At 45.0% G+C, this 21,209-nt stretch overlaps 1 protein-coding gene across 1 annotated transcript; it reads left to right on the top strand.

Moving 5' to 3' along the window:
• Positions 1-51: 51 nt before the first annotated feature.
• Positions 52-21,209, top strand: CUNH1orf131 (chromosome unknown C1orf131 homolog). Its single transcript, XM_029245092.1, has 7 exons — positions 52-205; positions 2,328-2,671; positions 16,970-17,026; positions 18,017-18,112; positions 18,235-18,321; positions 18,893-18,945; positions 19,979-21,209. The coding sequence occupies exons 1-7, from the start codon at positions 118-120 to the stop codon at positions 20,115-20,117; spliced, it is 864 nt and encodes a 287-aa protein (XP_029100925.1). The 5' UTR covers positions 52-117; the 3' UTR covers positions 20,118-21,209.

The raw sequence follows: 21,209 nt of genomic DNA, 5'->3' as shown, positions 1-21,209 counted from the left end.
CCGCGCGGGGACCTGCAGCGCGCGCGTGCGCAGCATATCGGAACCCGGAAGCGGGCGCCGGGCCTCCGGAGTCCCGCGCGCTTTTCGCTGTCCCGCCACGACCGGACGGACCCCACGATGGCGCAGGAGCCAGCGCTAGCCGCCTCCGCGCCTCCCGGTTCTCAGGCCCTTCTGGACGTTCTGCTCCAGAACCTCTACGACTTTGGTGAGTACGGGCCTTCGGAGCCCACGTGGAGAGCGGACTTGAGCAGCCCGGAACTGGGCCGGCCTCCGCGGCTAAAGGTTCTTGAACGTCGAGCACCTCTCAGCTCGTCCGACCCGGTTCTGACAGTGGGTCCCCCACTCGCTTCTGTCGGAGATCACCCTTCCCCGCGACCGGAGTCTGTTGAGCGTTTTTTATGAATTAAACCTCCTAGCTCGTCCCTCGGTGGGGACCGGCTTGCGTGTCGGAAGCAACAAGGCTTTCAGACTTACCGGGGAGGTGTTCGCAGGACCTCGGGCTCTCGAAATAGCACCCCTTTTCCCCGAATCGCTTTCCTCCGGGAAGCCCCCTTTCCTCACGCACCCCCCAGACCCGCCTGACTCTCGGGCATTGGTACCATCTTGTCATGTGGGGATCTCATCCTTCAGTGTGTCCCCTGCCAAGGACTTCGGGGGGCGGTTTCACAGGAAGCTCTTCATGACCTGTCATCCCTAAGTTGGCTGACTTATGTTCTCCTTCCTTTATCTTGACTGGGGAAGAGGAAGATAAAAGAGCTTATCGTTAAAGATTGGCAACTCCTGGCACTTCAGTAGGGAGACCGTTACACACACTCTGAAGAATTTGCCCCAGGGAAGATGACATCCTTTGTTCATGCACCAAAGATAATCGTTAGGCATTAGTGCCTTTAAAGGCCAAACGTATTTCTTAAATTTGTAGCGTGATGTTGCTATTTTATTTTGGAGCCATTGCTCAAAATTCTAAGCTCATTACACAGTAAAAATAATAGCTAAAATCATATTGAGAACTTACCATACACTCCATGCTTTACAGGTATATACTCGTTTAATTTTCACAACAATCCTATGAAATAGATGTTGTCATTAATACCATTATTACAAGGCAGATCCCATTATTGTAGAAACAAGCACTAAAGGTTAAAAAACTTGAAGTTCACCCAGTTAGTAATTTTCAGAACTTGGGTTCCAAGCCCTACACTCTCTGGCTCCAACCCCTGCACTTGTTATCGACTTGAACTGTGGACAGGGCATCTCTGTGCCCTTGGGAATGTCGGAAGACAGAGAAGACTTAGCCTCTGACCTTGAGAAGTCCTAGAGGAAAGGACTATTCTGCAAAATCCTAAATATAGTTCGTGTTAACACAGCCTGGAAATTATGCTTGGAGCTCTGAAGGCATGGGCTGTATCTACTCATTTGTATATGCCTAATGCCAAAGGTTAGTCGACTCTTAATACATATTTACTGAATAAAAGACTGAGAAAATAGAAGCAAACATAAATAGCTAATGTTTGGAGAGCTCTGTAATAGTCATACTGTCGGTGAGTCGTTAGGCCTAGAGTTCTTGTCAGAACCTTCAGGTGACTGGTCAGAGTTTGAGCAGCTGAAACAAAGGGGAGGTGTGGAGATTTAGTTGAAAATAAAGGCATTCAAATTAAGCCAGTTGTCTTAGGTTCATCTTAATTCATAACCGTGAAAGGAAATAGGAAGACCGTGGTCCCCACCTGTAACCCTAGAAAGTGTTAAAAAGAAACACTGGGGCTTCCCTGGTGGCGCAGTGGTTGAGAGTCCGCCTGCCGACGCAGGGGACACGGGTTCGTACCCTGGTCTGGGAAGATCCCACATGCCGCGGAGCGGCTGGGCCCGTGAGCCATGGCCGCTGAGCCTGCGCGTCCGGAGCCTGTGCTCCGCAACGGGAGAGGCCATAACAGTGAGAGGCCCGCGTACCGCAAAAAAAGAAAAAAGAAACACTGGCTGCAGTGGCAGATGTACTAACATTTTTATTACAAAGTGTGAGCCAACGGGGATTACCAGTTTCTGGGGTATTGCGATGATGACACTTACAGTCAGGACCAAGGTGAGGACTAAAGTAATTGTTCTAGTAAGAGTCAAAGACGTAAATATAGTTACCTGGGAAAAGATGACTGTGCACTTTGGATTCTATAAATTGTGCAAATACGACCCTCTTGGAAGAAAAATAGTTTTTGTCTTTGTGTGTATTTCTGCATGTTTATAGCTGTGGCACATGTACATGTGCATTTGCGTGATTTGGTATTAGTGATAGCTAAAACACAAAATGTTTATTTTTCCTTTTGTGTTTGAACAAACAGGAGAGACGGAAGATGAAGCAGAGCAGAAAAGGATCAGAAAGAAAAGAGAGAAGAAAAGAGATATGGGGACCCCAGGGGCCTTGGTTGCAGAGCCAGATCTCCAACCTGGATCTCTTGTCAGAGGCCAGAGGAAGAGTGCTTCCAGCTTCTTCCAGAAACTCCAGGAAGAGCTGCAGCGTGTTCCCGCCGTGACCCCTAGTGGTTTCCCTTCAGGACCTGTAGTCTCTAGTTCTGCAGTAGCCCCCTCTCCCCTGAGGAACGACAGGGAACCAGTAGAAGTGGTGGAATTTCACAGCAGAAGTAGAAAAAGAAAACAGAAGCCCGATCAAGACGAGAACACAAAGGTAATGAACTGGCTTTTGTAGTGAAAACCCTGATGTTGTCCTGCCACTGTTCTAGGCCCTGGGAGCAAGAGGCAAAAACTGCTTTCTCTCAAGGAACTTACATTCTGATGGAAAGCAGTGTGACTTTGCTGAGCAGCAATCTCAGGCTGAATTTGTAAGTCTGACTCAGAATTCAGTCTATGAGAGAGGCATGGGTGCTTATCCAAACTTTTTTCACAAGTTTTTGTCCAATTCATTGCAAAAATCCAGACGTCACATATCTGTTGCTTTCCCCATGTCCTGTACACTTTTGTCTGTCATAAAAAGAAAGAGGATTGTCTTAGTTTCCTGGGGCTGCTGTACAGAAATGTATTCTTTCACAGTTCTGGAGGCCAGAAGTCCAAATCATGTTGGCTGGGCCACGCTCCCTCTGCTGGGGGAGGGTCCTTCCTTGCTTCTTCCAGCTTCTGGCGGCTGCAGAGCTCTGGGCTCTTCCTCTGTCTTCACATGGACTTCTTCCTGGTGTCTGAGTCTCAACTCTCCTGCCTTTCTCTTAGAAGGACACCCGTCATTGGATTTAGGGCCACCCTAAATCTAGGATGGATCTTATCGTGAGATCCTTAACTTAATTACACTCCAAAGATGCTTTTTCCAAATAAGGTCACATTTGCAGATTCCTGGGGATTAGTGCATGGACATTTCTTTTCGGAGACCACGATTCAACCCACTACAAAGACAGTTAGGCTTGCGTATTCTTGATGAACATGTGAACACGTGCTAGTGACTGGTGTTTACCACATCTTTTCTAGAATTTAGTTAGTACTTTATGTCAAGCTCACCAGCATCTCTTCCTCAAAGATTATTAATGCATTCTGTAACCATATCTACCTTTATTTTAGGATTCTAGGTCAGCTTTCCAGTTCTTATAGTATCCAAATACTGGGGCAACGGGAACTGTTACAGGCAGACCAAGAAATGGATTCCTTTGGCCCTTGCGGCCAGAGCCCCCAAGCCGGCCAGCCAGGGAGCTTCCAAAAAGACTGGTATTACCACAGAGTACCGCAGTGAGCCAAACGTATTTTCTCTGTGTGCCATGATGTGAAGAAGGTTGGAAAGCACTGTTGTGCAATACAATTATGTGTTTGGAGGATTTAACTGACATAAAGCATCTAGGCACCCTCCCTTGTTTCCTCAAAGGTGTCGGTCTTCAGTTTCTTCTTAGACTCACTCGTGTTCATCTTTCTGGAATAGAGAGTTTTCTTTCTAATAGAAAGGACAAAAAAGTTGGCATTGAATGAGTCTGCATCTCCCTATCTCTTAATAATGGAACATGTGTAGCAGGCTGTTATTCTTCTTTCTGCTCCAAAGAATCCCTTTTCATTGTAGTTGGCTTTTCTCAGGAACCTCAACTCGTTTTACATTTTGGACTTCCTCAACTTGATGAAATTTTTAGCTTCCTTGGTGGTTCTCCCCTTTTCTTTCTTTCTTTCTTTTTTTTTTTTTTAATTGGAGTGTGATTGCTTTACAATGTTGTGTTAGTTTCTGCTGCTCAGCCAAGTGAATCAGCCATACGCATACACACATCCCCTGCCTCTTGGACCTCCTCCCCCCAGCCATCCCACCGCGCTAGGCCATCACAGAGCACCGGTCTGAGCTCCCAGGGCCTTACAGCAGGTTCCCACTAGCTAGCTATTTTACACGTGGTAGTGTATTTATTGTCAAACCTAATCTCCCAATTCGTCCCACCGTCTCTTTCCCCCCATATGTCCACATGTCCATTCTCTATGTCTCCCTTTTTATTCCTGCCCTGCAACTAGGCTCATCTGTACCATTTTTCTAGATTCCACATATATGCATTAATATATGGTATTTGTTTTTCTCTTTCTGACTTAACTTCACTCTGTATGACAGACACTAGGTCCATCCACATCTCTACAAATGACCCAATTTCATTTCTTTTTATGGCTGAGTAATATTCCATTGTATACATGTACCACATCTTCTTTATCCATTCATCTGTCAATGGACACTTAGGTTGTTTCCATGTCCTGGCTGTTGTAAATAGTGCTGCAGTGAACATGGGGGTACATGTGTCTTTTTTTTTTTTTTTTTTTTTTTTGCGGTACGCGGGCCTCTCACTGTTGTGGCCTCTCCCATTGCGGAGCACAGGCTCAGCGGCCATGGCTCACGGGCCCAGCCGTGCCGCGGCATGTGGGATCTTCCCGGACTGGGGCACGAACCCTTGTCGCCCACATCGGCAGGTGGACTCCCAACCACCACGCCACCAGGGAAGCCCCTACATGTGTCTTTTTGAATTACAGTTTCTCAGTAGTGGGATTGCTAGGTCATATGCTAGTTCTATTTTTAGTTTCTTAAGGAACCTCCATACTGTTCTCCACAGTGGCTGTATCAATTTACATTCCCAACAGTGCAAGAGGGTTCCCTTTTCTCCACACCCTCTCCAGCATTTGTTGCTTGTATATTTCTTGATGATGGTCCTTCTGACCGGTGTGAGGTGATACCTCATTGTAGTTTTGATTTGCATTTCTCTAATAATTAGGGATGTTGAGCATCTTTTCATGTGCCTCTTGACCATCTGTATGTCTTCTTTGCTGAAATGTTTATTTAGATCTTCCACCCATTTTTTGATTGGGTTCTTTGATATTGAGCTGCATGAGCTGTTTGTATATTTTGGAGATTAATCCTTTGTCTGTTGCTTGATTTGCAAATATTTTCTCCCATTCCATGGGTTGTCTTTTCATCTTGTTTATGGTTTCCTTTGCTGTGCAGAAGGTTTTAAGTTTAATTAGGTCCCATTTGCTTATTTTTGTTTTTATTTTCAGTACTCTAGGAGGTGGGTCATAAAAGATCTTGCTGTGATTTATGTCAAAGAGTGTGTTTCCTATGTTTTCCTCTAAGAGTTTCATAGTGTCCAGTCTTACATTTAGGTCTTTAATCCATTTTGAGTTTATTTTTGTGTATGGTGTTAGGGAGTGTTCTAATTTCATTCTTTTACATGTAGTTGTCCAGTTTTCCCAGCACCATTTATTGAAGAGACTGTCTTGTCTCCATTGTATATCCCTTTGTCATAGATTAGGTGACCATAGGTGCGTGGGTTTATCTCTGGGCCTTCTGTCCTGTACCATTGATCTATATTTCTGTTTTTGTGCCAGTACCATACTGTCTTGATTACTGTAGCTTTGTAGTATAGTCTGAAGTTGGGGAGCTTGATTTTTCCAGCTCTGTTTTTCTTTCTCAACATTGCTTTGGCTGTTGGGGGTCTTTTGTGTTGCCACACAAATTGTATAATTTTTTGTTCTGATTCTGTGAAAAATGCCATTGGTAATTTGATAGGGATTGCATTGACCCTGTAGACTGCTTTGGGTAGTATAGTCATTTTCACAGTCTCAATTCTTCCAATCCAGGGGCATGGTATATCTCTCCATCTATTTGTGTCATCTTTGATTTCTTTCATCATTGTTTTATAGTTTTCTGAGTACAGGTCTTTTGCCTCCTTAGGTAAGTTTATTCTTAGATATTTCATTCTTTTTGTTGTGATGATAAATGGGATTGTTTCCTTAATTTCTCTTTCTCATGTTTCGTTGTTAGTGTATAGGAATGCAAGAGATTTCTGTACATTAATTTTGTATCCTGCAACCTTACGAGATTCATTGATCTAGTAGTTTTTTGGTGGCATCTTTAGGATTCTCTATGTATAGTATCATGTCGTCTTCAAACAGTGACAGTTTTACTTCTTCTTTTCCAATTTGTATTCTTTTTATTTCTTTTTCTTCTCTGATTGCCATGGCTAGGATTTCCAATACCATCTTGAATAATAGTGGCGAGAGTGGACATCCTTGTCTTGTTCCTGATCTTAGAGGAAATGCTTTCAGTTTTTCACCATTGAGAATGATGTTTGCTGTGGGTTTGTCGTATATGGCCTTTATTATGTTGAGGTAGGTTCCCTCTGTCCCCATTTTCTGGAGAGTTTTTTATCATAAATTGGTGTTGAATTTTTTCAAAAGCTTTTTTTGCATCATGGAGATGATCATATGGTTTTTATTCTTCAGTTTGTTATATGCTGTATCACACTGATTGATTTGCATATATTGAAGAATCCTTCCATTCCTGGGATAAATCCCACTTGATCATGGTGTATGATCCTTTTAATGTGTTGTTGGATTCTGTTTGCTAGTACTTTGTTGAGGATTCTTGCATCTATGTTCATCAGTGATATTGGTCTGTAATTTTCTTTTTTGTGATATCTTTGCCTGGTTTTGGTATCAGGGTGATGGTGGCCTTGTAGAACGAGTTTGGGAATGTTCCTCCCTCTGCAGTTTTTTGGAAGAGATTGAGAAGCATAGGTGTTAACTCTTCTGTAAATGTTTGATACAATTCACCGGTGAAACCATCTGGTCCTGACTTTTGTTTGTTGGAAGATTTTTAATTACAGTTTCAATTTCATTACCTGTTCATTGGTCTGTTTATATTTTCTAATTCTTCCTGGTTCAGTCTTGGAAAGTTGTACCTTCCAAGAATTTGTCCATTTCTTCCAGATTGTCCATTTTATTGGCATAGAGTTGCTTGTAGTAGTCTCTTATGATCCTTTGTAGTTCTGCGGTGTCAGTTGTAATCTCTCCTTTCTCATTTCTAATTTTATTGATTTGAGTCCTCTTCCTTTTTTTTCTTGATGAGTCTGGCTAAAGGTTTATCAATTTTGTTTATCTTCTCAAAGAACCAACTTTTAGTTTCATTGATCTTTGCTATTGTTTTCTTCATTTCTATTTCATTTATTTCTGCTCTGATCTTTATGATTTCTTTCCTTCTACAAACTTTGGGTTTTAGATGTAAGGTTAGATTGTTTATTTGAGATTTTTCTTGTTTCTTGAGGTGAGCTTGAATTGCTATAAGCTTCCCTTATAGAACTGCTTTTGCTGCCTCCCATAGATTTTGGATCGTCGTGTGCTCATTGTCATTTGTTTCTAGGTATTTTTAAATTTCTCCTTTGATTTCTTCTGTGATTTCTTGGTTATTTAGCAGCGCAGTGTTTAGCTTCCATGTGTTTGTGTTTTTTACAGTTTTTTTCCTGTAACTGATTTCTGATCTCGTAGAGTTCGTCGGAAAAGATGGTTGATATGATTTCAGTTTTCTTAAATTTTCCAAGGCTTGATTTGTGACCCAAGATGTGATCTATTCTGGAGAACGTTCGGTGTGCACTTGAGAAGAAAGTGTATTCTTCTGCTTTTGGGTGGAATATCCTATAAGTATCAATTAAGTCTATCTGGTCTCTTGTGTCATTTAAAGCTTGTGTTTCCTTATTTATTTTCTGTCTGGATGATCTGTCTATTGGTGTAAGTGGGGTGTTAAAGTCTCCCCACTATTACTTTGTTACTGTTGATTTCTCCTATTATGGTTGTTAGCATTTACCTTATGTATTGAGGTGCTCCTATGTTCGGTGCATAAATATATATAATTGTTATGTTTTCTTCTTGCATTGATCCCTTGATCATTATGTAGTATCCTTCCTTATCTCTTGTAACAGTCTTTATTTTAAAGTCTATTTCACCTGATATGAGTATTGCTACTCCAGCTTTCTTGTGATTTCCATTTGCATGGAATATCTTTTTCCATCCCCTCACTTTCAGTCTGTATGTGTCCCTAAGTCTGAAGTGGGTTTCTTGTAGACAGCATATATGTGGGTCTTGTTTTTGTATCCGTTCAGCCAGTCTGTGTCTTTTGGTTGGAGCATTTAATCCATTTACATTCAAGGTGATTATCGATATGTATGTTCCTATGACCATTTTCTTAATTGATTTGGGTTTGTTTTTGTGGGTCTTTTTCTTCTCTTGTGTTTCCTGCTTAGAGAAGTCCCTTTAGCATTTGCTGTTAAGCCGGTTTGGTGTTGAATTATCATAGCTTTTGCTCGTTTGTAAAGCTTTTGAGTTCTCTGTGAAATCTGAATGAGATCCTTGCTGGGTAGAGTAGTCTTGGTTGTAGGTTTTTCCCTTTCATCACTGTAAATATATCCTGCCACCCCCTTCTGGCCTGCAGAGTTTCTGCTGTGAAATCAGCTGATAACCTTATGGGGATTCCCTTGTATGTTATTTGTTGCTTTTCGTTGCTGCTGTAATATTTTTTCTTTGAATTTAATTTTTGTTTATTTGCTTAATATGTGTGTTTCTCCTAGGGTTTATCCTTGTATGCAACCCTCTGTGCTTCCTGGACTTGGGTGACTATTTCGTTTCCCATGTTAGGGAAGTTTTTGACTATAATCTCTTCAGATATTTTCTCAGACCCTTTCTCTTTCTCTTCTTCTTCTGGGACGCCTGTAATGCGAATGTTGGTGTGTTTAACGTTGTCCCAGAGTCTCCGAGACTGTCCTCAATTCTCTTCATTCTTTTTTCTTTGTTCTGCTCCATGGCGGTTATTTCCACCATTTTATCTTCCAGCTCACTTAACTGTTCTTCTGCCTCAGTTATTCTGCTATTGATTCCTTCTAGAGTATTTTAAATTTCAGTTATTTTGCTGTTCATCACTGTTTGTTTGCTCTTTAGTTCTTCTGGGTCCTTGTTAAAAGTTTCTTGTATTTTCTCCGTTCTGTTTCCGAGATTTTGGATCATCTTTACTATCATTACTCTGTATTCTTTTTCAGATAGGTAACCTATTTCCTCTTCATTTATTTGGTCTTGTAGGTTCTTACCTTGCGCCTTCATCTGTAACATAGTTTTTGTTGTCTCATTTTTATTGATGGGTGGGGCTGTGTTCCTGTCTTACTGGTTGTTTTGCCTGAGGCGTCCAGCACTGGCGTTTGCAGGTAGTTGGGTAGAGCTGGGTCTTGGTTGGTGCCGAGACGAGGACCTCCCGTCTCCGGGAGGCTTTACTCCAATTAATATTCCCTGGGGTCTGAGGTTCTCCATTAGTCCAGCAGTTTGGACTCGGCCCTCCCACCACAGGAACTCAGGCCTGACCCCCAGCCTGGGAACCAAGATCCTGCAAGCGGTGTGGCACGGCAAAAGAAAAGAAAAAAAAAGGAGTGGTACAATAACAAAGCATAAAAAATAAAATAAAATTAGAAAGATAAAAAATACATTAGGAAAAATAAAAATAGAATTGAAACAGCTACAACAAGGTAAAACAGAACCACAAGAGAAAAAAGAAAAAACAAAGAGGAAAAACAGAAAGGCCGGGGAAGGGCCTTGGCTATGGGGGGGCAGAGCTTGGGGGGGAGGGGTGGTGGGAGGTGGACCTTAGGTGGGGAAGGGGTTTAGGGTGGGGCGGGGCCTCAGGCTTCGCACCTGAACTCTGCTCGGGGAGAGGCAGCGTGGCCCTAGGGGGCCTCCGGAGTGTGCAGTTCCGGGGTTTGGAGGTCGGGCCCTCGGTGAGGGTGTGTGGGTGGCGCTTAGGCTCAGCATAGCTGGAGGGCGTCTTGGAGTGGGTGTAGAGGCGGGGCCCCGGGTGGGGGGCAGGGGCGGGGCTTGGGCTCTGTGCTGCCGAGGGAGCCTCGGAGGGCGGGGGTTTAGGCCCCGGAGCCCAACAGGCTCCCTGGCGCCCGAGTGAGTGGGGAGAGCGCTGGCCGCGCTCCCTTCTGTTCCTCCGCTCCCCTGAGGGTCTCCCCTGTCGCTGCTGAACCCCTAACTGTGGGTGCGCTCCGTGGAGGGGGGGAGGGGAGAAGGTATGTGAACTCCTTCCCTCCTCCAGCTGCCCCTCAGGGGTGCTGGTCCTGGAGGTCCGGCCTTTGCTTCTGCTCCCCCTTCCCCCCACCAACTCCCTCAGGACCCGCGCGGCTGGAGGGGGCCTCGGTGGGCAGAGGATCAGGCCCGGGATCTCAGCTGGCTTCTCGGGGCCCAAGTGGACAGGGGAAACCTGGCCACGCTCCCTTTTGATCCTCTGGCCACCCAACCGTCCCTCCCCTTTCCCACTCCGGGCGTGGGATCCCTTCCCCTCCCCCAGCCGCCCCTCCGGAGTCTGGTCCCGCCTCCACTTCTCCTCCCCCTTCACTTCCCCGCATGCCCCACGTTCTACCCGGTTGCTGGGAGTTCCTCCTGTCCCCTTAGGTGTCTGTGGTCCCCCACCGGTGCCTGGTAGGTGCCCTAGTTGTGCGGAGACACAAACCCCGCGTCCTCCTAGTACGCCATCTTGACCCTTTTCTCCTTTTTAAAGTTTATCTTCTGAAAATGTGAATGTGTCTGGCTAAGGAGACAGTATATGTGAACACAGTAAAAACACATACGCCCATAAAAAGACTTTAGAATGTTGACATTGCAACATATAAATAACTGCAAATTAATATAGAGCTAGTTGTTGTGGCATATCCTGGGTAGAGGGCATGCCAGGCAAAGGATAGACCATTGGAGTAATTAAGACACATAGTGCTCTGCTGAGAGTTTGTGCAGCATGGGAACAGGTGCATGTGGCCCCTGCTCTCTGAAGACTTACAAGTCACCGTAGGACAGTGCAGACAGACATGGGGTCCGCAAAAATACGTGATCAAATAACGATAGCCTCCATTGACCAGTCGTGCAATCAGCTGGCCATCTTTGAAGTTTTCTTTTTATTTCTGTTTTCCTTTTATTTCTCCATTTATGTGGCTCCCCCCACTGGTCGAGTCTCCATGTGAGTTCCTGTTGCCCTCTGTTGTCTGAAGTATTCTCGAGAACAGAAGAGGTACTGGCAAGTAAATGACCTTCTTTTTCCAGAATTTAGGCTTGTGTAATAAACAATGGTTAAACTACATAGTGTATTGAAACATTTTCATGGGTGTGATATGACGATTTATAATAAGAAATATTAAATATTTGTCCCTGTTTCTGGCACAGAGCTCCTAAAACCCTTGGAATTTCTTAAGAGATGAGAACAGTAAAGGTGTCTTTTGTTGTGTTAGTGAAATGACTTGGAAAGCGTCCTTGAATGGGGACTGGTTGCCAGGAGAACCAACCTTGTGATTAGAGAACCTATGCCCTGACTTCTGGGGAGGGCAAAAGGGCTAGTTGCCAGTGGCCAATGATTTACTCAATTATGCCTGTGTGATGAAACCTCTGAGACTCCAGAAGGACGGGGTTCGGTTTGGAGAGCTTCCAGGTTGGGAGAGTGGTGGAGCCTGGAGAGGGTGTGGAAGTTCCTCGCCCCTTCCCACGAGCCTTGCCCTCTGCGTCTCCTCCATCTGGTTGTCCCTGAGTTATGTCCTTTTAGAATAAGCTGGTGATCTAGGAAGTAAACGGGTTTCTTGAGTTCTATGATCCACTCTAGCAAATTAGTTGAACCCAAGGAGGGGGTCATAGAACTTCCAGTCTGTAGGCGGTCTGTTAGAAGTACTATAGGTAACAACCTGGGCTTGCATTTGGCCTCTGAAGTGGGGACGGTATCGTAGGACTGAGCCCCTTCACCTGCGGAACCTGTGCCGTCTCTGGTAGATAGTGTCAGAGTAGCACTGAACTGTAGAACACCTGACTGTGTGGGACCGTTGCTCCCATGTGTGGGAAACCCTTCCCCCTGCATCGGAGTTGGTGACCAGAACCCCTTTTAATGGACTTATCTGGGAACTTGGTCACCATTTGTTTAATATTTTACCCATTCCAGATAGCTGACCTACAAGTGAACTTCCTGATCATGTCCCATTTGTAAAGCTCTGTAGATGTAGTCTGCCCAGAAATCTTATTCATTCATTTATTCCACAAATAATTGGGTGCTTACTCTTTGCCAGGCCCAGGAGATCCCACAGTAAACAAGGTACAGTCCTCTGCTCTCATGGAGTGTATGGTTTACTGGTGGGTTGGGCAAACCCTGGATAAATTAATATCAATAATATACTTACAAAGAGCTATAAACCCTCTGAAGGAAAGATACAGGGTCCTGAGAGTAACAGGCAGAACTTCCTTTAGAGCCAGTGGTCAGAGGTGTCGGAGGAGGTGACTTGAGGCTGATGCTCTGTTGCAGGGTGCTGGGAAAGGAGGGAGCAGAGTAATGCAGGCGGAGGGAAGCTGCCTTGCACATGCCCTGAGCTGTAGAGAGGCCTTCCGGGTTCCAGGAGCCAGAAGACAAGGGGGAGGGGGACGGAGGGGGGAAGATGTGGGCTGTTGGAGAGACAGGCTGAGGCCAGCCCGCACCAGGCCCCGGAGACATGGGGCCTTTGGAGTTAGTTTAAAGCACATGGAAAGCCACCAAAGAATTTAAGCAAGGGCATGAAGTGATCTGATTTATATTTTAAAAAGATGGCTCTGGCCCCTGCGTGGTAAATGGATTATAGGTGAGCAGTAGCCAGAGGCATGAGGGGACCGAGTGACGATTACTGCAGGGGTCCAGGTTCAATACGGGGTGGCCTGGACTTGTGATTTGAGGATTGAGTGGATGAACTCACTCTTTAATGAGTGCAAGGCTGCCTGTAAGGAAGAAAATTCCTATGCTCTTAAGAAATGAAAGGGTCACGTGTAGCTTAAAATGATCCAAGTATTGTCTGGCCCTCAGAGGTGTGTCTGATCAATGTGATTTTTCCACCCCTAACACTGGTCCATCTCATGAACCTTATGGCCTCCACAGAAAAGAGACAAGAAAGATATAGTAGAAATAATAGAACAGTGTACTGTAGGTCAGAAGGGACGCCTGGATCCTGTGGCCTGGACTGAGGTACACATACACTGCTTCTGAACATGTAAGGAATTGCTGAGTAAAGATTTACCAGTATTTCCTGAGTGCTTACTGTGTACTAACCGCGATTATTTACATTCATTAACTAGTTCAGTATCTCATTAGGTCTTCACAGCGTGACCTGTCTTCATTTCGCAGAAGAGGTTGATGCCTAGAGAGGTTGAGCTATTTGCCTGCATTTAAGCAGGTACCCCACCATCCCATATCTGCAGTTCCAAAACCCCAGAGCTTTGGAAAGCACAAGCTAGGTTGTTTTTTTAAGTTTGGCGCAAATTTATTTGGCAGTAAAACCCGACCTGAACTGAAGTGAGGCTTAAGAGTTATTTCTGTTGGTTCCATTGGGCGTGAATATTCATAGGCATTGCTGCAGAAACGTGAATGTGCTTAATTACGGGTTGCTGTCTTGGACAGTATTCAGTATATTCACAGTATCACCATCTGAATTGTCTCAGGATTCCAGATAAAGGACTGTGGATGTGAAATAAGTGCTAGAGCTCGGGTTCAGACCCCAGGCTTTCTGGCTTAAAAGCTGTGTGCCCAACTACTACACAAGCGAGAGGGAATGTAGGTTAGTTAGGCTGTTTGTCTCTTGAGGAACACAAGTGTACTGCACCAGAAGCTTTACTAGACATAAAGACATTCTGTCAAGTTATTGCCCCAGGTTCTTTTTTTTTTAACGTTTATTTTATTTTTTATTATTTATTTATTTATTTTTGGCCACGCCCCATGGCACATGGGATCTTAGTTCCCCGACCAGGGATCCAGCCTGCGCCCTCTGCGTTGGAAGCATGGAGTGTTAACTGCTGGACTGTCAGGGAAGTCCCTGCCCCAGGTTCTTACTGCCCTCATAATCTCTGCACTACCCCAGGGCTGCCCTGAAGTCCATCACCCTTTAGCTGTACCATGTCCCCTACTCTTTAGTACATCCAGTGTCAGATAGGTATTAAGAAGAATGTAATCTAATTGAAATAATTTACGCTCAAGAAGATATGAAAAAATTTCTCAATATTCCCAGAACTGCTGGCATAATTAAAAAGAGAATGTTTATTTACCCAACTCTTCTCTAATTGGACAAAGTTTGGACAGGGTAACTAATAGAAGAAAAATCTTACCAGTGCAGGAGAAAATACTTTTGGTCAGCAAGTCAGCCCATGAGAAAGTTCACTGAGTCTGATACTCAGTCTGAGTCTGCTTCTTATAGCTTGCTTTCTTCTTCACTACCTAACAGACAAGTTCTCACAATCTCCAAATGTTTCTCTCTCTCGTGTGTAGGACAGTGAGGCTTTATCAGTCAAGACAGGTGAGACAGTGGTTGCATAACAAGTAGTCCCTACATCTCAGTGGTTTAAAGGCAAAAGTTAATCTTGTTCTCATGTTACGTGTTCATCAGGATTGTCAGGGCAGATGGCTGTGATCCACGCCATCCTAATCTAGGGACCCAGGGTGATAGGGGCTCCACCATTTGGTGGAGAAGGGGAGTTGATGAAGCCTTTTTTTTTTTAATTTATTTTTTATTTTTTGGCTGTGTTGGGTCTTTGTTGATGCGCGTGGGCTTTCTCTAGTTGCGGTGAGCGGGGGCTACTCTTTGTTGCGGTGCGTGGGCTTCTCAGTACAGTGGCTTCTCTTGTTGTGGAGCACGGGCTCTAGGGCATGCGGGCTTCAGTAGTTGTGGCTCACGGGCTCTAGAGCGCAGGCTCAGTAGTTGTGGTGCACGGGCTTAGTTGCTCCGCAGCATGTGGGATCTTCCTGGACCAGGGCTCGAACCTGTGTCCCCTGCAGTGGCAGGCAGATTGTTAACCACTGCGCCACCAGGGAAGTCCCGATGAAGGCTCTTAGAGGTTTCATGTGGAAGGGGCATGCTTCCCTCTGCTCACACTTTGTCCAAAACAAGTCATGTAGCCGTGCCAGACTTCAGGTAGGCAGCAAAGCCCAGTTCTCCTGTGAGCCTAGAAGTGGAGGAGGACCCAGGATTGCCTGTAGGCAGTAGTGCCCCTACCACAGTGAGGGTAGGGGAAAGAAGACAGGGGAGACCACTGATTATTTCTAAATGCAGGTGCTGCATTGTGAATAATGTACTAAAGTGGTTTTAAAGCTAAAAGTAGAAATTAAAGTTAAGGTAGTGGTGGGGATCATGCTAATAGACTCAGCATCATGATAATTAGCCAAGAATTTTTTTCTATAAAGAAGGATCTGTTACCGAACCAGGTCCATTTGCCCAACGTGCAGCAAGCCAGACGCCAAGGTGCCGAGGTTTACAGTTTATTCACGAGGCAGCCAAGTGAGGAGATGGGAGAACAAGTCTGAGATCCGTCTCGCAACAGCGAGGGGGCTGGGGTCTTTATGGGATAAGCACGGTGGTCTTAGGAGTGGGGAAGGGTGATCGGAGGAAGGGGAAAAGGTGAGGTAATCGGTGCTCTGTGCAGGCATATCTGGGTTACAGGCGCCTGTGTTCAGAATGGAGGTGCTCAGCATGATCAGAGCTTTCTGGCCCCTGACCTCAAAAGGCCCTTCCTCGGACACCTGCGCAGACCTAGTTTTAGGGCTGATGACCCGGCCAGCCTTAGCCAGCTCGCACGGGGCAGGAGCTGACTCCAAATTCCTGCAAAACAACTGGGCTACGAGAAGCTGGGTAGGTATGCAGTTAAAGAGAGGGGAAAGGAAAGAACAAAATAACTAAAGTGAGCTTGACCAGTGAAGGCAGGTTACAAGCAGAAGGGTTTTAACAAGCCATTCTCCTGCCCGTTGCTCTCCGCACAGACCCTGCCCCGCTGAGCCAGAGGCCAGGACTGCTTTTCTAGATGCTGCACGGCTGGGATGGCCTGAGGTTGAGTAGAGACCGCTGTCCTTGGCCAGATTTGACAATAGTTTCCTTGAAGTCTCAAACTTCTGGTCAATTCTGTGGATTGGTAACCACAGCCAGGGGATATATTGATGTAAAGAGTCACATATTTTGATGGCATTTCCAGTATCATTATTTTCTGTGGGGAATTATAAACCCAGTCTCCATCATTTCTAGAAATCTGATGTTCCTGAAAGAAATTTTCAACTCAAGAGAGTTTAAGAGTTAGCCATCATTCCAATGGCTGGATAGGAGGGAAGAAAAGAGGGAATTCTTTTTCTCTCCCTCCCTCCCTCCCTCCCTCCCTCCCTCCCTCCCTCCCTTTCTCCCTCTCTCCCTCCCTTCCTTCCTTCCTTCCTTCCCTCCTTCCCCTCCCGGCTTGTGGGATCTTAGTTCCCCGACCAGGGATTGAACCTGGGCCACGGCAGTGAAAGCGCCAAGTCCTAACCACTGGACTGCCAGGGAATTCCTGAGAATTATTTAAATATGACCTTTTTACCCTCTAAAATTCTGCTCAGTTATCCTTTTCTAAACCCCCCACCATACAGAGTTTCCCACATTTGGTGTGTGAGATACAGACATTGGTCTCTCTCTTACTCTCTTTTCTTTTTTAGTTTCTCGTCAGTCTTTTCTTAAACTTTGAAACCTTAAATTTATTTTCTCCATTTGTCTTCCATTAGCTGTTAATTAGGCTTCTGTGCAACAAGCATGTATTACTGTTTGTTATTTAGGCATCTGGGCCAGTTTCAAGGCTTTTAAAAACATGAGTATGCTCTTGGTGTGATGGATGTTATAAGGAACAGATGACCTTAATAAGAATGTTTTCTTTTCCTTTTCAGACCAAAACTAGTATCCTCGAGAAAGATGTGGATGTACAAGAATTTAACTTAGAAAAGGTACGTGCTTTGAAATTCTTAATTTTTTCAGCTTTGTAACAAAAATGCATATGTTTACATGTTGTCCAGTGGTTGGGGAAATGGTGAAGCAGATCACACTACATTTACTTGATTGAACATTGTGCAGTCGTTTAAAACATGTCGGTTTTGTGACTACAGTGTCAATGATACAATGGTAAGTAGGAAAAGCAAGGATGTGTGTGTTCTGTGGTTGTAACTAGGTCTTAAAAATGTGTGAGAGAGATTTCCCTGGTGGTCCAGTGGTTAAGACTCCACCCTCCCAATGCAGGGAGCCCGGGTTCGATCCCTGGTCAGGGAACTAGATCCCACATGCATTTCACAACTAAGAGTCCATGTGCTGCAGTGAAGGTCCCACGGGCCGCAATGAAGGTCCCACGGGCCGCAACTAAGACCTGGCGCAGCCAAAGTAATACATAAATAAATAAATAATAATAAAAAAATTTAAAGATAATGTGTGAGAAAAAAGACAGGAAGTAATTCAGCTGCCAAGAGTGGGTATTGGTGACGTTTTCTCTTCTACAATATGTTTTTAAAGAAAGAACGTGGACCTGTGTTTGAAGCTGCTGTGATAAAGGGTTTCCACGTGTGAGTAGATGTATTTGGGAAGGTACTTTTAGTTGTTGCCTTTATGGGTAGTAGCTTGTTTTAGGGCACATCCTAAAGTACGGCAGAGCTCTGCGGGTCACCCTCGTTTTGTCACTGATTTGTGTGGAGATAAGTCTTTGCTTCGACCCCTGCATGCGGTGTGGGAGAATGGCGTGGGGAGGTTATGGACCTCTGTGAGCGACTCCACAAAGCTGCTTAAGCCACACCGTGACGGCACTCTTGCCAGGTGTAGCCCCTGCAGGTCCTCCGTAAAAGTGCTGGGCAGGTAGCCCATCGTGTCTGGCAGGCAGCACTCCTAGGGCTGTGTTTCCTCTGTGGAGTTTCTGGAAGGCATTTGGGCCTGACTGTGCTTTGTGTCTGCAGGCTCGTTTGGAAGTGCACCGGTTTGGGATCACAGGCTATGGAAAAGGAAAGGAGAGAGTCCTGGAGCAGGGACGCGCCATTATGCTGGGCGCTAAGGTGAGGGCTGCTTCGGCCTCCCACCCGCAGACGGGGCGCAGCAAAGGGGGGCGCCCCGGGCAGGGCAGGGCGGGGGCAAAGGCAAAGTCAGAAATGATGCTTGGTGTCCTTTCTCATTTCAGCCTCCCAAAAATAGTTATGTGAATTACAAGGTTTTGCAGGAGCAAATCAAAGAAAAAAAGTCAGCAAAGGAAAAAGTAAAGAGAACGGTAGGTGTGATAGCCTTTTCTTAAACTAGAACAGAAAGGTGGTTGCAATCTGCTGGACCCCGCTGCTTGGAAAGCAGTCTAGACAGCAACAAATCTAGAGTTAGATGACTGTTCTTACCCTCTCTTCAAGTCAGCTACATTTTGTGATACCAGCCACATAATCTGACTTATTTACCTGAAAGGTTTGCTTTGAAATAGCAAACTCCTGTTCAGGTACTGGGAGCTACTTTGACCTTTTCCCTATATGCAGTCATTTTTTTTTTTTTTTTTGCCTTTTACATTGTATAGAACACACGGGCTTCTGAAAAACCACAAGGGGAATAGATGTTACGCTCCCTCCCTTTCGCCTAAAATGGAAGATTTGACATTTCTCCTGTCTGTTTTCTCTGAATGGCCTTTCACAGTCTTGAAAGGGTTTTAGGATGAAACTTTGTATAATTAACATGCTACTTGAAAAAAATATTAAAAATAAATGATACCTCTGTGGCTTTTGGTCACAAACCTCTTGCCTTTTTTTGGAATCTCCATTATCCATTACTGATACATACGTTTTCTTTAATTGTGAAATCAGGCCCAGGACACAGATATTTTCAAGAAAAAGAAGAGGAAAGGACAGGAAGACAGGTGAGTGATACCATCAGGTACTCGGGTGGAATGATTTGGATAAATCCATTGGTTAGTTCTGAACATAATACCTTAAATTGATGTGGTGTTTCTAGCCTGATACAGTGGTGCACTGTCTGTCCTGGTCCTAAGTCAAGCCCTGGAGGGGGGAGACAGGATTCAGTAAATTGTCCAAGATCAGACAGCTCCCTCAGGATTGAACTAGGAACCAGTCTCCCATTTTCAAAGACCAGACATGTGCAGTGACTAGTGGAAAAGCTGAGGCTGACATTTCCAACAAGACCTCTGTCCCCTCCTGAGAGGCTGCGCTGCCTGCACTTGCGCGACCACACGAGGCAGAGCGCCATGGCTTGAGTAATGGAGCATTGATTTTGTGCTGTTCTGCTTGCTTCTTAGCTTTTGTTCAAGTACCTTCTTCTCTCTTCTCAAATTACTGTTTCAGAATCTACTTTTGTCTTGAGCTTTTTCTTGGACCCCTAGTGAGCTTGCACATACTGGAAGGTGGTCATCTCTTCTGGTTGTGTGGTCTGTCAAGGGCCCACTGTGCGCCGGGCACGTAGGTGTCTACGTGTTGGGCGTACAGCCATGATCACACTGAGAGCCCCCGCCCTGGAGGAGCTTATATTTTAGGGAGGGAAACACCAAAACATCTAAACAGATAAGTAAGGGCATGTCAGGTCCTGGCAGGTTTTGTGAGGAGGTTGAAATAGTGCATCGTGAGAGAACGTCACTGAGGGTGGGCTGGTATGTCGTTCTAAGGAGGCCACATCTGAGTCGAGAACTGAGTGGGGAAGATCCGGAAAGATCTGGTAGCAGAATATTCAACGTGGAAGAAACCAGTGCAAAGGCCCTGGGGCAGCAGGCAGTTGGCATGTTCAGGGACGCAGGAAGCTAGTGGTGCTGCAGTGGGGCGGGAGCCTTGCATGGGAGGGGCCAGGAGGTTGCAGGGCCAGACCTCGGTGGCCTGGTTGGTGGTGCTGAAATCCTTTTGTATAAGCTTAACTATAGTACCTTCCTCTCACTTTAAATGTAGGAAATCCAAAAAGAAGAAATCGGCTCCCAGTATTTTGTCAAGTGGACGGATTGGACAGGTTGGAAAATTCAAAAATGGGACACTGATTCTGAGCCAAGTTGATATCAAAAAAATAAATTCTTCCAGAGTGGCTAAATGAAGTACTTTATAAAATAAAGAGAGAAATGGGAAAGTGCCAGGGTACTGAAACTGGACCCCTACAAGACTTCCAGATTATTCTTATTTATTTCATATTTCATAGACTGCTCTTTTATTTTAGGGAACAAAATCAAATTGAAATAATAAAATTGCTATCTGCTGAAGTGTCTGATTTTTTTTTTTTTTTTTGGTGATATCCATGTTGGGCCACAACTGCAATGTGGATCTGAAGTAAAACTGAAACCGTGTAACTCAGACTGGGACTTGAACCCACAGGCTTCCAGCTGAGGTCACACACCTGGTCTCAGGACTTCATGAAGCTCAGGTTCTTGATGTCTCATCGCAGAAAGAATTCAGCGAGAGACAAAGTGATAGATAGGTAAGAAGTGGATTTATTCAGAGAGACACACACTCCACAGACAGCGTGGGCCATCTCAGAAGGCGAGAGTGGCACCAGGGTCTGGGGTTGTCCGTTTTTATAGGGGTGGGTCATTGCACAGGCTAATGAGTGGTGAGAGTATTCCAGCTGTTTGGGGGAAGGGGCGGGGATTTCCAGGAACTGGGCCACCGCCCTCTTTTTGACCCTTGTGGTCGCTCTTGGAACTGTCACGGCGCCTGTGGGTGTGTCATTTAGCTTGCTGATGTGTTACAGTGAGCGTATACTGGGGCTCAAGGTCTAGTGGAAGTCGACTCGTCCGCCATCTTGGACCCATTTGGTTCTAATCAGTTTATGTCGTGTCCTCGGGCTATGTCATTCTTTCAAAGGTTGTGCCCTGCCCCCTTCCCTGCTGTTTCAAAACTAATTGAGAAGAATGTTTTAATATTCTCCATCGAGGTTCACTCGAGTTTCACTTTCACTGGTGTTTTGTGCATTTGCTTGTAGATATTTCATAATTTTACGGATTTGTAGATGCTAATAATTAGCTTAAAATTGCTTTTTAATTTTCTAAAAATGATTTAATGTTACTATATCATGAAAGAACTAAGAATGTGATCATTTGTCATTTGTTTTGTGGGAAAAGCATTTTCGATTTTCAGCCAAAGTGTATAAACTCTACTTTGTAAGAACTTGTATAAATAAAATACAACTTTT

The sequence above is a fragment of the Monodon monoceros genome, unplaced genomic scaffold (genome assembly GCF_005190385.1).
Source record: "Monodon monoceros isolate NGI ecotype Baffin Bay Population unplaced genomic scaffold, NGI_Narwhal_1 Super_Scaffold_4, whole genome shotgun sequence".
Classification (NCBI taxonomy): domain Eukaryota; kingdom Metazoa; phylum Chordata; class Mammalia; order Artiodactyla; family Monodontidae; genus Monodon; species Monodon monoceros.
The sequence above is the reverse complement of the archived record's forward strand: the minus strand, read 5'-3'. Positions and strand labels throughout refer to the sequence as shown.